Here is a 14223-nt window from a genome sequence, read left to right on the forward strand (position 1 = left end):
ACCCTGAGCTCCCCACGCCCCTCCTGCTGCATCCAGGGAGTTCAGTGGGGGCGGGGAGCCTGCCTGCTAGCCTTGGGGTGGAGAGCAGGGGCAAGTGGTACACCACGTGTTTCCGAATGAATGAACTCCTAATCTAAACACTGGGGCATGTGCAGATCGGTGAGAACGATGACCCCCCCCCCCCCAATCAGCCACAAAGGCAAGACCTACCCCAAGGGACCACTGTCCCTTGGTCAGTGGACAAGGGCAAGGAAAATGGGTGTGCCCAACTCAAAGGCGACCCCCTTGCAGATGAGAGGGTCTCCCTCCTCTCTGACCAGGACAGAGAGGGGTGGGACGCTCGGCCCACTCCCTGCCCCACAGCGCACAGTGCGGAGCTTCTCCGCCCAGGGCATCTGCTTCTAGAAGTTCATCAGAAATACTCTGCTCAGGATGACCCCTGGCCCCCAGTGGCCGAGGAGACAAACCCTGGAGGACACTAGCCCGCACCTGCGTCTGCCAGGTGAACTTGCAGGTGGTACCTGTGCCTGCAGTCAAGGTGACTTAGGTTACTAGAACTTCTTCACGGAACACATGACTGTGGGTGAATTCCCCTCCACGGTGCACGTCTCACCCTCCAGAAGTGCCTCCAAAAGGTCAGTGCTGCGCGCACCGCGAGGAAGAGCCAGGAGACACCGAAGGAACAGTGTGGACGCCTGTTTGCCGGGCAGCTACCACTGAGGGGCACGTCTGCACCCATCATGTGGAGCGAGGCTTAATGTGGCTTCCAGAAAGCCGAAGCCAGGAACCTTTAGGCGGGAATGTGACGTTTGGTTGCGTCCAACTCCTCTGAAAGTGTGTGAACCGACCCTCGGTGATTTCCACGCAGCCCGGAACAGAGCTGCAGTGTTGGCTTTTTCCTGCGGGGGTGTCCCACACTGGGGTGACGCAGGGGCCGGTAGGGCTACCCCCCCCAACCCCGCAGTCCCCTCCCCGTCCCTCAGCGCTGGCACTTCCTGGAAGAGGTTCATGGGAGAAAGGTTTCCGGGGAGCAAGAGGGTCACAGAAAGACGGGTCGCAGGAAGGGCGGGGCTTCAGGGGAAGTGACCTCTCTTCGGAGTGCGCCGAGGAGGCTGCACCCCACGCTCACCTGCAGCGGGCGGCTGGCAGGAAGCCCACGTGGAGACCCTATGCGGCGGGCGCCTTGGAGCCAGGGTTTGAGTGTCTGGTTGGAACCATGTCCTGTTCCTGCCGCATCCTGCTCCTCTCTGGGAGCTTCTGGAATCCTTTCTTTACACCCGGTGCTCTGAAAAGTCTCAGTGGTGCCCCGGGCAGAGTCACTGTGCAAGCCTGTTCGGTTTGAACTCACTGCCTGCAAACGTGGAGAAGCTTGGGATCCTTTAATAACTGCTCCCCCCTGGCTGCTGTGGCTCAGTGGAGTGAGCCCGGCCTGCAAACCAAAGGGTCTCCAGTTCGATCCCCAGTCAGGGCACATGCCTGGGTTGCAGGCCACGTCCCCAGCAGGGGGCGCACGAGAGGCAACCACACATTGATGTTTCTGTCTCTCTTTCTCCCTCCTGTCCCCTCTCTCTAAAAATACACAAATAAAATCTTAAAGAAAAAAAAAAAGCGTCCCGTCTGCTTCCTGCTCAATCAGGAAGCCCATGGCTGCGGGTCGCCAGCACTCTGCCACCCCGTGCTCCCCCAGGTCCGCACCCGAGTGGTCCCTCCACTTGAGGAGATGAGACCATTTCACCACCGACCCTCTGCTCAGGTTTCCGACGGGCCGCAGCCTCCCGCGTTCCCTCTGACAAGCGCCCGGGGTGCTCTCAGCAGAGCCGCCTTCTTTGTGGGGGGCAGCCAGGCTTCGTGCCTCCAAGGAGACCGCCACAGTGGTTCTGCTCGCTCGGCCCGCGCCACCTGCTCTGCAGGCCTCAGTCTGTGCCCTCCCTCAGGACACCCGCTGCGCCCTGGCCGTGCGCATGCTTCACGGTGGGTGTGAGGTGCTCACTGACAGCTCCAAGGCCAGAGCACACACCCATCGCCCACTGGACCCTCACCCTGGCGCTAGCCATGCTGCTTACTCAGCCTCATCTCTGCACAGAAAGGCCGGCACGAAGACACAGGCATGTGCACGCCTGCTCAGCAAATGGGGGCCTCTGACCAGCCGTGATGCAGGCGGCACCACTACCCAGGCCCACTCCATCTCCAGATTCCAAAATGACTCGGAGCAGGCCTGTTGGGCTCAGGGGCCCTGTGTATTGCAGTCACGGCCATGGCCCGATGCTCGGTGGCCCAGGCCCCAGGGAGAGGGCATTGTGGCAGGGGGCGGGGCACTTTGCTGGTGGGATGCCAGACTTGCATTGGCCTGGGTGGCAGGCGCCCAGTGCGGCTTCCCTTCGCAGTGACACGTGCACAGCTGTGCCCGAGGCCCTCGGCCTGTCCCCATGAGGCTGCCGGCTCTTGCGGGCAGTATGGAACTAGTCACACACCCACGTGGTGTGGTCCAGAGCCAGCACTTGCTCCCACAGCGGTAACCTGCCTCGCACCCAGGGGTGCCCGTAGGCCTTCCTGCATGGTTGACAGCGCCCCCTGGTGGACAAGGAGTCCACTCCACCTGCAGGGCGAGGGACTGCGCTCCCTGGTCTAGGACAGGGAGGTGGCTCTGCCAAGCACTGGAGTCGGGGCAGGTCTTCCCTGTCCTGCGAGCCCAGGGATAGTCCCCCACGGCCAGCCTGGCCTGCACCCACTTTCTGTACACGTGCACCCCTCAGTCTCTGGGAGCCATGTTGGGAGGTCCTGAAGGCAGTGGTGAGGGTGGGGTGCTGGGACACACCCCAGAGGCCTTGCTGAATGGGTGGAGTGGGCTCAGAGCGGAGAGCAGGCCCAATGACCCGGCGCCAGCCACCTGCCTCTGGGCCGCGACTCCCCGCCTATGCAACGGAGACTCGGGCCTCCAGCCTGGCATGTCCCAAGTGCGGGAAGCTGGAACCAGATCCCAGGTGGCCCTGGGCACGTGCCGTCAGCTGACGGGAGGGAGCCTGGGCCACCAGGGGCAGCCGTGGCTCCACAGGCCCTGGAACACCTGCTCTGGGGTGATGAGGATGAGATGCCGCCTGTGGAAAGTCGGCCTGCGAGCAGCCACTGGCAAGCCCACCCTCCCGCTGTGCAGTGGCCAGGGCTGCAGGAACGGAAGGCGCCAAGTTCTGCTGCACCAGGTCCCACCCCTCATGGCTGCGTCGTCCCATCTGCCTCCCAGGGAAGTGCCTCCCCGCTGAGGGAAGGGGTGAGCAACACCCTTCCTCAGCCGTGACCCCGCCAGTCTATACACAGCACCTGAGCACGCCACGAGTGGTCCGCAGAGGAAAAGGCGTGAAAGGCAACGAAGGGCGAAAACCACACTCAGCCCACTCACGACGAAACGCAGGTGACAGTGTTTCCTGCGCCTGCCAAGTGGGGGGCCACACACTGGCACCCCATGGCCCCTCCAGGCACAAGCTAACAGCAAGCACGTGACCAAAGGCACCAACTGGGGGGGGGCGCCTGACTCCCCTGATTAAAAGCCAACCGGCGGCAAAGGCGGAATCCCTGGCCCTGCCACACCATTCCCACCCACCACACTTGCTCGCAGGACGGCCCCCAGCGGCTGGGAAGGGGCCACGGCAGCTTCCCGCAAGGCCCACAACAGAGAGAAAAGGCCCCAAACCAGGAGCAAACACTCTTCACATCCAGCCCAGGGGCCCTGTGCTCTGGGAGGGAGGGGCCCGGGTGCAGAGAAGGGGGTGGGACATGTCATCTCACCTTCTGCTGCTGGACGGCTGCCCAGGTACCACTTCATGTCTCTTCCTGCAGCAGAGAGCAGCACACCCCACAGACCGCGCTCAGGACGAGCACGCCAGGACCTCCTTCCACAGGCGCGAGGCGCCAGCACCTCCCTCTGGTGGCAAGTTCCCCAGTGTGGTCCCCAGTCCAATGACAGAAAACGCAAAGGATGCAGGGTGAAGAGCAGAGCGTCTGAGGGAGCCCAGCAGGGCGCTGACCCCTAGAGCCATGCCCTCCGGCCCTTCCGAGTCGGCCTCTGGAAAGTCACTGCCGACTCACTGACCGGGACGGACGGCGGACGTGCATCCGCACCCCCAGGCCTGCCTCCGGGTCGTAACGCCCTCCCCCACTCGCTCGTGGCTGTGACTGGCCACATCTCCCCCACCTGCCACCCCACTGGGAGGCCACTATGAGTTCAGGCATCTTCCCACCCCCTCTGTGCCCGCCTGTCACCCTGAAGCCCTGTTGGCAGCAGCACCCCGCAGTGCGCAGGGAGGAGGGCGCAGCAGGCGTGCGGGGCAGGAAGCGTGCAGAGTGCCCAAAAGCTGCGCCAAACGGCCCCTTTGCTGGGGCTCAGGGACATGCAACCCGGTCCACTGAGCCCCTCGAAGTCTTCCCTCTGAGCACTCGGAATGCACCTCAACTGCACGAGAACACCCGGACCTGTGTAGGCATGTCCACCAGCCCAGGCCCTGCCCGGGTGTGAGGGCCAGTGCCCGGCAGTGACGGGAAAGGCAGGCTGAGGTGCCGCTGCGAGGCCCGGGTGGGGTTGCAGGGACCTACAGGCCAGCGGATGCCTGGCCCGGCCACTGCACTGCCTGCAGCACCTGCCCATACACGGAGCCAGGCAGGTGGCCGGCTCACAGCACGTCATGGGCCCAAGTCCCTGCCTGCAGGACACAGCACTTCCGAGGACCGAGACACACATGGAGAACTCAGCTGACTCCAGGTGAGCCGGTGTGACAAAGAAGATGACACTGGAAAGGAGTGGCCACGGCTGACAGAGAGGGGACATCTCCTGGAAGCAGGAGGTCAGGGTTCTCTCTGGTTAGGGGACAACAGTGCCAAGACCTGAGTGACACCAAGGGACAAGCCCAGCAAAGATGTGGAGGGGACAGCAAGTGCCAAGTCCCGGGATGCAGAGGAGAAGCCCCAGGCAGGGGCTGCTGCTGGGCAGGCGGGGTGGGTGCAGGGTGACCGGCCGACAGTGGGAACTTCCTGGGTGCCGTGGGCCACGGTGCCATTGCCGAGGGATGCTCTGCTCTGCTCCCCATGGAGGCCAAGAAGCAGCAGGGCGGCAGCCGGGATGCCTCGGAAATGGCCCAGGAGCAGGGCACCAGGGGCCTGCCAGGCCCCTGTGCGTGGCCAGAACACAGCAGACTTGTGCTGTCTTGGAGGCGGAGCTGCTCGCCGGGCAAGGCCTGCGGCCAGGTGTGAGGTAGGGAAGCACGGGTGCTCCGGCAGATGCTGGGCTGAGCTGACACCTTGCCATGGGAGGCGTGCAGGTGGAGTCTCGGGCATCAGCGGGCACAGGACAGGAGCTGTGCTTGAGGGAGCAGGTCCCAGTGGGGCAGACGTAGCCACGAAGGCATGGCTCACGGGGACCAGCGAAGGGACCCAGAGTGCTCCGGAGAGCGCACCGCGGCTCCTGCACGCAGAGCAGACACAGGGCAGGCCTGCCTCTGCTGCTCGCTGACTGCACTGAGGGTGGTTGTCCACAGAGCGCATTCTGTGTCTGGCCACTGCCTCCCGGTCACTCCCTGTCTCTCTGCACAGCACCCAGAGGGGTGGCCCTGAGGCCACACTCACCGCTCTGAGCCCTGCCCCTCAGCAGGGCTCAGAAGAAGAGGAGCTGCTGCTGCCTTGGGGACTTGAGAGACCGGCTGGGTTTCCCATCCTCCCTCCCCTCTACCCTTCTCAGTTCGTGCGTCTGTGAGACAGGGACTCAAGCCCGCCGCCCTGACACCCACACCGAGTCACACTCAGGCCTGGCACGCCCCACAGACAGTGTGAGTGTCATCTTTCAGCTAACCGCCCTCCTCTGATTTCCATCATGGACCCTTCTTTGTCCCGCTGGCTACTCAGCAGTGTGCCCCCAATTCCTCCTGCAGGGACTCAGCTGATCCCAGGGGGTGGCTTCGGGCTCGACTCCACATCGGCCAAGACGCCGCCCTGGGTGCTTTCGGTCCCTATGCGCACCCCACGAGCACTCGGAGGGTGTGTGGTCTGCTGTCCTCGGGCGCACCGCTCTCCAGGCAGGTCGGGCGTGGACTCGTGTCTCTGTGGGGGCTGCATGTACGGTCAGGGCACTAGGCTGAACTTTGGGGACCACGAGCCCCCTCCTCCTGCATGAGTTCAGAGCAGCTGGGTGGGTGCAGCCTCTCAGCACCTTCCTGGGGCCCAGCCCAGCTCCACGTTCTCCACAAGAGCTGCCGCCGTCTAAATGGTCCATGGTCTCGGTGTTCCGCTCCAGGATGTGCCCTTTCCGGGCTCGCCCGGTTCCCTTCCCTCGCATGTGGCTGTCAGCTCCTCCAGCACTGTTTACTGGAAAGATCGTCCTCCTTGGGTATTCCTGGCCCCTGGGCCCTGACCTAACTGACCTTGAGGGCGGGTCTCCATCTCTGGGCGCCCTGTTTCATCCCCTCACTCTGTCTGTGCCGAGCTGGGGCCGTGCAGTTTCAATGACTGCAGGGGGCGCTGTAGTCTGACAACAAGCAGCACGCTGCCTCCAGCTCCGTGGTTGTCTCCAGACGGCTCTGGGGTCTGCCATGGTTCCACAGCAGTGTGAGGGCTGTCGGCTCTGCCCCTGTGGGAAACGCACGGAGCGTGACGGGGCTGTGCGGGCCCTGTGGGCCTCGGGGGAGCGTGCTGGCCACACCCCCTTCTGACCCAGGAGCCCGGAGCCTCTGCGCCCGTTCTGTGTCGCCCTCTGCCTCGCCCATCAGCGCTCACAGCTTCCAGGGCACAGCTCTTCCCTGCGTGCTCCATGCCCGTGATGCCGTCACAAACGGGACTGGTTTCCGAGTTTCTCCTTCTGACGGACGCGTGACAGGGCACTCACCCTCACTCCCACGGCCCCGGGGCCTGAGGCTGGAGTCCAAATGCTCCAACAGGTCTTGGCCAGTGAAGCCACCCGGAGTCTGGCAGTGAGACGAGCCTCTCCAGGCCAAGAGGACCACAGGCACACAAGTACAGGGCCAGCGAGGCTGTAGTGCCGCAGGTGACCACTGGGTGGGGTGGGGTGGGTGGGGCTGGAGGGATGGGGATGACTTGGATGTCACCCCAGGCATGGGGGTCCAAAGTGTCTTTTCGGCACCAGTATGGCACGGTCAACTCTCTGGTGGTCTATGGGGGACCCGGGTCAAACGTAAGACCATGTGCCGGGCCCCAGGCCAGCCTGCAGCGAGTCCAGCGAAGTCCGGGCGCTGGTGTGGTCATGAAGCCTGCAACCAGCTCTCTGGACTTGGCCCTGTGGCCGCAACCACACCCTCGTGAGCAGCCAGGACACACTACGCCGCCCGGCTCCATGCCCGGGCCCAAGAGAGGACTTCATCTGGGGCTCCCACAAACATTATTTTAGGGACATTTTATCGTTTGTATCAGAAATGAAAGGCCCAGACTTCTGGGAGAGAAACGACGGTGGGAAACCGCAGACTGGCTTGGGGCCCAGTGGGGGCGGCCGGCCAAGCCCACACCTCGTCTGCACTCAGCTCCCAGAGGCTGTAAGAGCGCAGCTGTGCCTGGCAAGCCTGATGTCCCCTCCCCGGCAGGTGACATGGGGGAACACACTGGTTTCTAGAATGAGACCAGTCAATGCCACTGACACATCCAGGGGTGAGTCCCCTTACGTCTCCAGGTCTTAGCTCCAAGGGCACCTGCTCGGAACCCTGACTGAAAGCCGGCCTGCCGCTCCCCCTGCAGCACCGCATCCACGCCGCACTTCCTGCCCCCTTCAGTGGCACGGACGGCAGCTGCACCCCGCACGCCAGCAGTCACAGGCACTCTGGCTCACACTCTGCACCCCATGACACCATTTATGACAAGCTGCCTCATTGCGTTGTCCCCAAAGAACACGCTACAGCCCAGGATGCAAGGCATGCCAGGAGAAAGACTGCAAAGCAGCTCCGCGCCAGCAACTGCCAGGGCGCAGGGCAGCACAGAGTTAGACATGCACAGACTAGCCACACCCGAGCTGGCCGCCCTGCCTGCGCTCGCTGCCAGGCCCGCTCCGGGTCCGCACGCCTGACTCTGGCAGGGCCACCCGGCCCGGCAGGGCCCGTGCTTCAGTGCACGGGCCACGCAGGTCCAACCCCAAGATGGTGAGGGTCCGAGGGCGCTCGTCCCTGGCGGCCAGGGTGGAGGACAGAAGGAAAGACAGCGAGCCTGCTGCTCTCCCGCTGTGACGCTGCGTGCCTCGGCGGGAGCACCCCTCCTGCACGCCACACGGAGATGCTCCGTGAGCACCGGCCAGCACTCACGGGCGCCAGGTACAGCCACCACATGCCACACAGAGGCGTGAGTAGTAACTACCCACACTGTGCTCAGCCTCGTTCACGAACAGCTGCTGGTGGCAACAGCACGGCGCCCACCCAGCCTGCGCACCCCTCACGAGCAGGAGACGACAACCCGACCCCAGCCGAAGCCTGAAGCCACGTGGCTCCACCCCAATAGCAGCACAGGCCACAGCTGGCCGTGAACCCATGTGGCCCATTGCCTCCCCTCTCTTCTTCATGTGCCCACACTTAACCCTCAGGTCTCCATCACTCCCACGTACGTGGTCCTGGGCCCTGTCCAAGGAGGCCTGGACCCACAGGTGGGCCCCAGCCTGAAGTCTGTGGGAACGAAAAACAAGGTCAGAGACCCACGGAGACAGAGACCCAAGGCACTCCCCCCCGTCAGACAGGGACGCCTGTCCACCCGCCCGCCCACCAGGGTGGACACCAGCGGGACCAGGACCAGCTCCCAGATGGTCTCCCAGGGTCGACGTGCTAACACCAGGACAAAGCCTCCTGCACATGCCACACAGGCAGGCCCCCGACAGAACCAAGGACGTGGGGCACGTGCCTGTCTCCAGGCCCACTGCAGGGATGACGCAGGAAATGCCAGCTCAAGGGCAACACCGCTAGGGGCCTCCTGGACACACCCTCCCAAGCCAGACCACCAGGGCAAAGGTCACGACTCCCCCGAGAGGCGGTAGAGCTGACGACAGCCTCTCGCACCACGGGTGCTCTCCCGAGCCACGGCCACCTCCTGACAACAGAGTCTGGCGGTCAGCACCACTCCCTGCCCCGTAGGCTCTGTCCTTTCCAGGATCTGGGGGAAGAGGCTGGGGTGAGCGAGCAGCAGGCCAGGATGAAGGCCGGAAGCAGGTGGCTGGCGGGGCCGACAGCAGCCTCCACAGCCCGGGGCTCACCCCCGAAAGCCCCTCGAGCGGCTCCGCCCAGGCTGTCAGGCGGGTTCCACCCTACTGGCCCCCCACCAGCAGCGCAGTTTCAAGGATACCATGCTGGAGGGGCCCCAGCAGACACTGCAAGCAGGAGGGCCAGCGATGGACCAACGGGGTGTGGCTGAGAGCGCCCAGGCCCAGGAGCCGGCTCCACCACAGGCTCCAGCCCCCATGCTCTCTCTGGGGGTTCTGAACAAGACACTGGCCACAGGCAGCCCCTCCGCAGACCCAGGTCCAAAGGTCGCCCGGGAGGAGCACCGCCTCCGGGAGCCTACGGCCATGGGGCAGTTTGCAGCTTTTGCACTCAGGCCTCCGGGCCTGTGCACGCGCTGTCCTGTCCCTTCTTCCTGGGCCACGTCCTCCCTCCTTCAGCAGCCCGAGGAATGGAAACTGCGGCACAGGCACCGCGACACACCATGAGGGCGGCTGGGACCTGGGGGACTGCAGATGAGGATGTGGCCCCTCTCGTGTCACGGAGGCCAGGTCACAGGGGCAGAAGGGAAGCTTGGCCTGGACACCTGTAGAGGTGCAAAGCACACGCACGTCCTCACACTGGGGCCGCGCTCAGCAGCACAGGGCGGATGGCCGCACGCAGCAACGTGGGTGTGCTTGACCACGTGAGGCTGCGGGACCCAGCCCGAGCGGTCCCTTCACGTGAAGTGCCCAGGACAAGCAGGTCTAGCGCCAGAAAGAGAATTAGGGGCTGCCCGGGGCGGGGTGGGGGCGTGGAGGGCGGAGGCAGACGGGAGTGACGGCTGAGGGACAGCAGGTTTCTTCCGGGGCGACGGCGACGTTCTCAAATTAAACTGCGGCGATGGTTACAGAACTCTGTAATTTCACCAGAAACTACTTAATTGTGCGCTCAAACAAGCCGACTTCACGGCACGTAAATTATAGCTCAGAGAGGCTGGGCGAGTTCAGTCCGGGTCTCCTCGTGATCAGACCCAGCTGCCAGCCACACTGCCGACATCCTCCCTCCCGTGAGGCAAGAGTCACCATCCCTCCGTCCCCGCAGGTACTGGACGCGGGCTCCACCCAGGCCCAGGGTCCCAAAGGCAGAGCCAGACAGGCGAGAAGCCGCAGCTGCTCAGCAAAGACACTGCTGGCCCAGGACTCCTGGGGCCAGGCGCTGCGAGACATCGCCTACGCTGGAGGCTGGCCCCTCTCGCCAGCGCAGAGAAGCTCTGACCAACACCTCGCCCCACCTCACCTGCCGCTCGGACGACAGCAGGATGGGGCTGCGGCAAGGTGTCCACAGCACCCGGAAGGGGAAGGGGCTCCTGGGGTGCACCTGCCACCACTGGCCACGGGTCCAGGCCAGAGGGCGAGATGGCCCTGCAAACATCACCCTGCGGGCCCCATGCAGGGCCAGCGGGAGGGCGCAGGTTTGCTCCCACCAGTCAGAAGAGAGAGAAGGTACATTATTTCCTCTTCAGCACTTCCAGACGCTTGGAAGCTTCTGGATTGTGCTTTCTGTTGGTAAGATTTAAACAGCACTTCCTTGCCCGCTCACAAATGCCCATGGTTGCCGTTCACGGGTAAGACAAACGTCCTCCCCGACCACCAAACGCTGCAGTAGGGCCCCACACTGTCGGCGACCTCCTGGAGCCTGACGTGGCTCCCCCCGCAGCCTCTCTTCTGGGGCTGGCTCCCTCCCCAGCGTCCAGCGGCCACCTTGTCATCAGCTGCCCAGGTGGCGACGGCCAAGGACCACAGAGGCAGACCACACAACCAGTGGCGACCCTCTGCGAAGAGACGCCTACACCCCTACTGCAGCAGCCAGCTCCCCACCAGGCACAGGACACGCGGAGGGGACGGGCACATGCCGGCCACATGTCGCAAATCGCTCCTCTGAGTCAGGGCCTATGACTCCGGCAGCAAGTCCCAACCTGCTGCTTCAGGTCTGGCTTCCCGGCAGGTTTCCTGCGGGGCCTCCCTTTCCTCAGGCGCAGCCAGGGGAGCAGAAGATAAGGCCGCCCCACTGCTCAGCAAAGCCGCTCAGTGACAGAAGCCGTCTGGTCTGACAGCAGTCCCCAAAGAAGGGAGTGCTACCGCCACTGCAGGTGAGCCCACACCTTGACACCCGAGATGGACTGATGCGGAGAAACTACTTCTTTAAGAAAACAAATACCGCCATTTAAAACAGAGAAAGGGAACTACACTGAGAACTACCCGGTTGACAACGAATGGTGCGAATTAGTAAGAATTGCAGGAAACAGCAAGAAAACAACACACTTCCCGAACTCTCCCAGACTGAAACCCAGTTACGCACGGGGCTAACAGCCAGCGCAAGCCCTGGCACCGGGCACTCACAAGGCGCCCACGGGCGCAGGCTCCTCCACACACTGCCGGCTGGCGGTCCTCGCCCCGGGGCAGGGGCTGGGCTGGGTGAGGAGTGGCCCAGAGTGGGGGACGTCCAGGGCGCTCCGCTGCTCACGCCCTCCACAGCTTCATCTAGGCCTCCGCCTTCCTGCTTTCCAGGAAGGGCTCGGCAAGGGCATGGGAGGGACGGTGTGCCACCCCCCAGCTCTCGTTTCTCAAGACATGGCACTGAAGACGAGCTCTCGAAGATGAGCGCTGGACAATGAAAAATGAAAGTTGCACCACCTTTATTTTTGGGGGTGTCATCATTAAAGACTCACTGAAGAACCGGTGACTTACGATGCCCACTGAATTTAAACCCCCACACACACAGAGATCACCAGACTCCCTCCTGGGCCCCCTCTGACATCCCCAGTGTCCTCGAGGCACAGCTCCTTCCCGGCCCAGGGCCCGCGGAAGCAGCACCTCCACCGCGCCCCTTTCCGAGCTGCTTCCCCTCGGCTGGCACCCGAGCCAGCGCCCCTGCCGGAAGGAGGCCCAGGAGATGAGCGCTCACTGGGGGACCAGGACGACGGCCCCAGACCAGTCCCTAGAGGCCTCACTGGGTACTCGAAGTGGTGACTCAAGTCGGCTCAGCACAGACCTCGGTCATTCAAGAGACTGACCGCTGCTCAGTTTCCAGGCACTCGAGCACCTGCTTCGGACGGACAGAGACGCAGACTCAGCACCCAGCTGGTCAGGCCTGGCCGTCCCACACACAGCCCTGTGAATTCAACCCAGCGATCCAGATCCACTGTGTGTGTGGCTGAGACAGGCCCCCTGGGGGGCCAGGATGCCTCCATCACAGTCCCTCCCGGTAACTGCAGAAGGTGAGTGTCTACAAAGCAAAGCAAACACGGCTGTTTGCCCTCCAAGGCCTCCTGCGAAACACCTCTGGTGGGACCGACACCCAACACACAGCGATGCCAAACACTATGTGAATGCCTTCTCTGTCTCCTTCCCGGCTCCTCAGTTTCTCCTCCCCCAGCATCACAAGTACTACAACTTCCGTTTTATAAAAGACCTTCAAAACGAGGTCTGCAGCCCTAGGGGCCACCTGCAGCCCTGGGGCTGGGACGGCAGTGCTGCCTCTCAGAGAAGCAAGGTGAGCCAGCCACCCCATGGCTGGTCCCCAGCATCCCCCACGCTGCGGTGACTCCCACCGCTTTCAGTGCTTCTCTCTGGCCTCTCAGTTCATCCTTCAAGCCACTTGTGCCCCCCCACCCCCCCTACCCCCCTTCCCCTAGACTCCACACCACCTGCAGGCAAAGGTGGGTCTAACCTCTCCTCTTGGTTTTCCAACCCCGCTGCGCTGCGCGGGAGAAACAAAGACCCTTCCCTTCCCTCCCAGGACCTGGGCGTCCAGACAAGCCCAGCCACCAGCCAGAGGCCACAGCATCGGCTCCCCCCACCCCCAGCCCAGGCGCTGAACAAGGCCCTGACTCCCAAGTGGTGCTATTAAAATCAGAGCTAGGGAGAGACGCAGCGGGACCCCACGATTGGATGAAAGTGCCTCCCTTTCTTGGTCCTCAAAAACAAAATGGTTAAAAAAAGATCAATCTACCATATAACTTTTTAAGGCTGACATGACATTTTGCCTCATTTCTCTCGTTTCCAGCTAAACACAAAAGCAAACGGGAGGGAAGCCCAGCCCGCCGCTCCGGGCCCGCCGCTTCCTTCCTACCCCACCCCGCGGCCGGATCCGCCGGTCACCGCGCGGCCGGGGCCTCGCCCACCGCACCTTCCCCACCCCCAACCTCACCCCGCTCGCCCTGCTCCCCCGAGCCCGTCGCACGGGTTAGGATGGGCTGCTTTGCTCCGCTTTCCTCGTTTTTAAGGAACTGTTTCCTGCCGGTGCCAAAGTTATTTCTTCCATAAGCAAGTTCCCCGCGGCGACCGGCGAGAGCAGCACCCCGTCCGACCTCCCCGGGCGCCCGACTCCCCACAGCGAGGTGCGCCCGGCCTGACCCGGCTCGGCTGCTGGGGCGCGGCGGGGCATCACAGCCGCCGGTCCCCCCTCGGGCTAGGTGCAGCCCCGCTCCCGGGTCCCGACAGCGGCCCCTGGCCCCGCGCCCCAACTAACGCCCGCTCCCGTCCCCGCGAAGACGCCCCTCGCCGGCCCAGCCCGTGCCGCCCGCACCGGATGCCCTTGACCGGTGTTGCCCGCGGCGCGCCCCACCGCCCCTCCCGCGGCCCGGGCCCCCCGCCCGGCCGCCGGGCCGACCGACTCACCCCATGAGCCAGTCCATGGCTGCGCGGGACTCGCCGCGCCCGCCGCCTGACACGCTCGGCCCTCAGCCCGCGGCGGCGGCGGAGGCCGGAAGTAAACACTCGCTCGCACACTCCCACACGCGCGTCGCGGGCGCTGCCGGAAGTGACGCTCGCGCTGCCTGCTGGGAAACGTAGTCCTGGCAGCTCCCTTGCCCCGCCCACCGCGCGCGGAGCCCGCGCCCGGCTTTCCCTGTCCTCGCTGGGTCCGACCTCTGAGCCCAGACTGTCCCCCCTCCTCGGACTGCGTCCCGCCGCCCGGAGCCCCCGGGCTGTTCCTTCACGCCTGGCTGGCCCCTCGCGCCACCGGGGAACAGCCCCCCGACCCCTACTTTCAGAGGAGGCCC

At 64.1% G+C, this 14223-nt stretch overlaps 1 protein-coding gene across 1 annotated transcript in view; it reads right to left on the minus strand.

The window, feature by feature from the left end:
- Nucleotides 1-13974, minus strand: part of MOB2 (MOB kinase activator 2) — a 31872-nt gene extending 17898 nt beyond the window's left edge. Inside the window, exon 1 of the mRNA XM_024574545.4 lies at nt 13841-13974. Coding sequence (XP_024430313.2) covers nt 13841-13857 — 17 coding nt within the window. The 5' untranslated portion in view covers nt 13858-13974. The remainder of the gene's footprint in view (nt 1-13840) is intronic.
- Nucleotides 13975-14223: the final 249 nt, after the last annotated feature.

Source organism: Desmodus rotundus, chromosome 5 (assembly GCF_022682495.2).
Source record: "Desmodus rotundus isolate HL8 chromosome 5, HLdesRot8A.1, whole genome shotgun sequence".
NCBI lineage: Eukaryota > Metazoa > Chordata > Mammalia > Chiroptera > Phyllostomidae > Desmodus > Desmodus rotundus.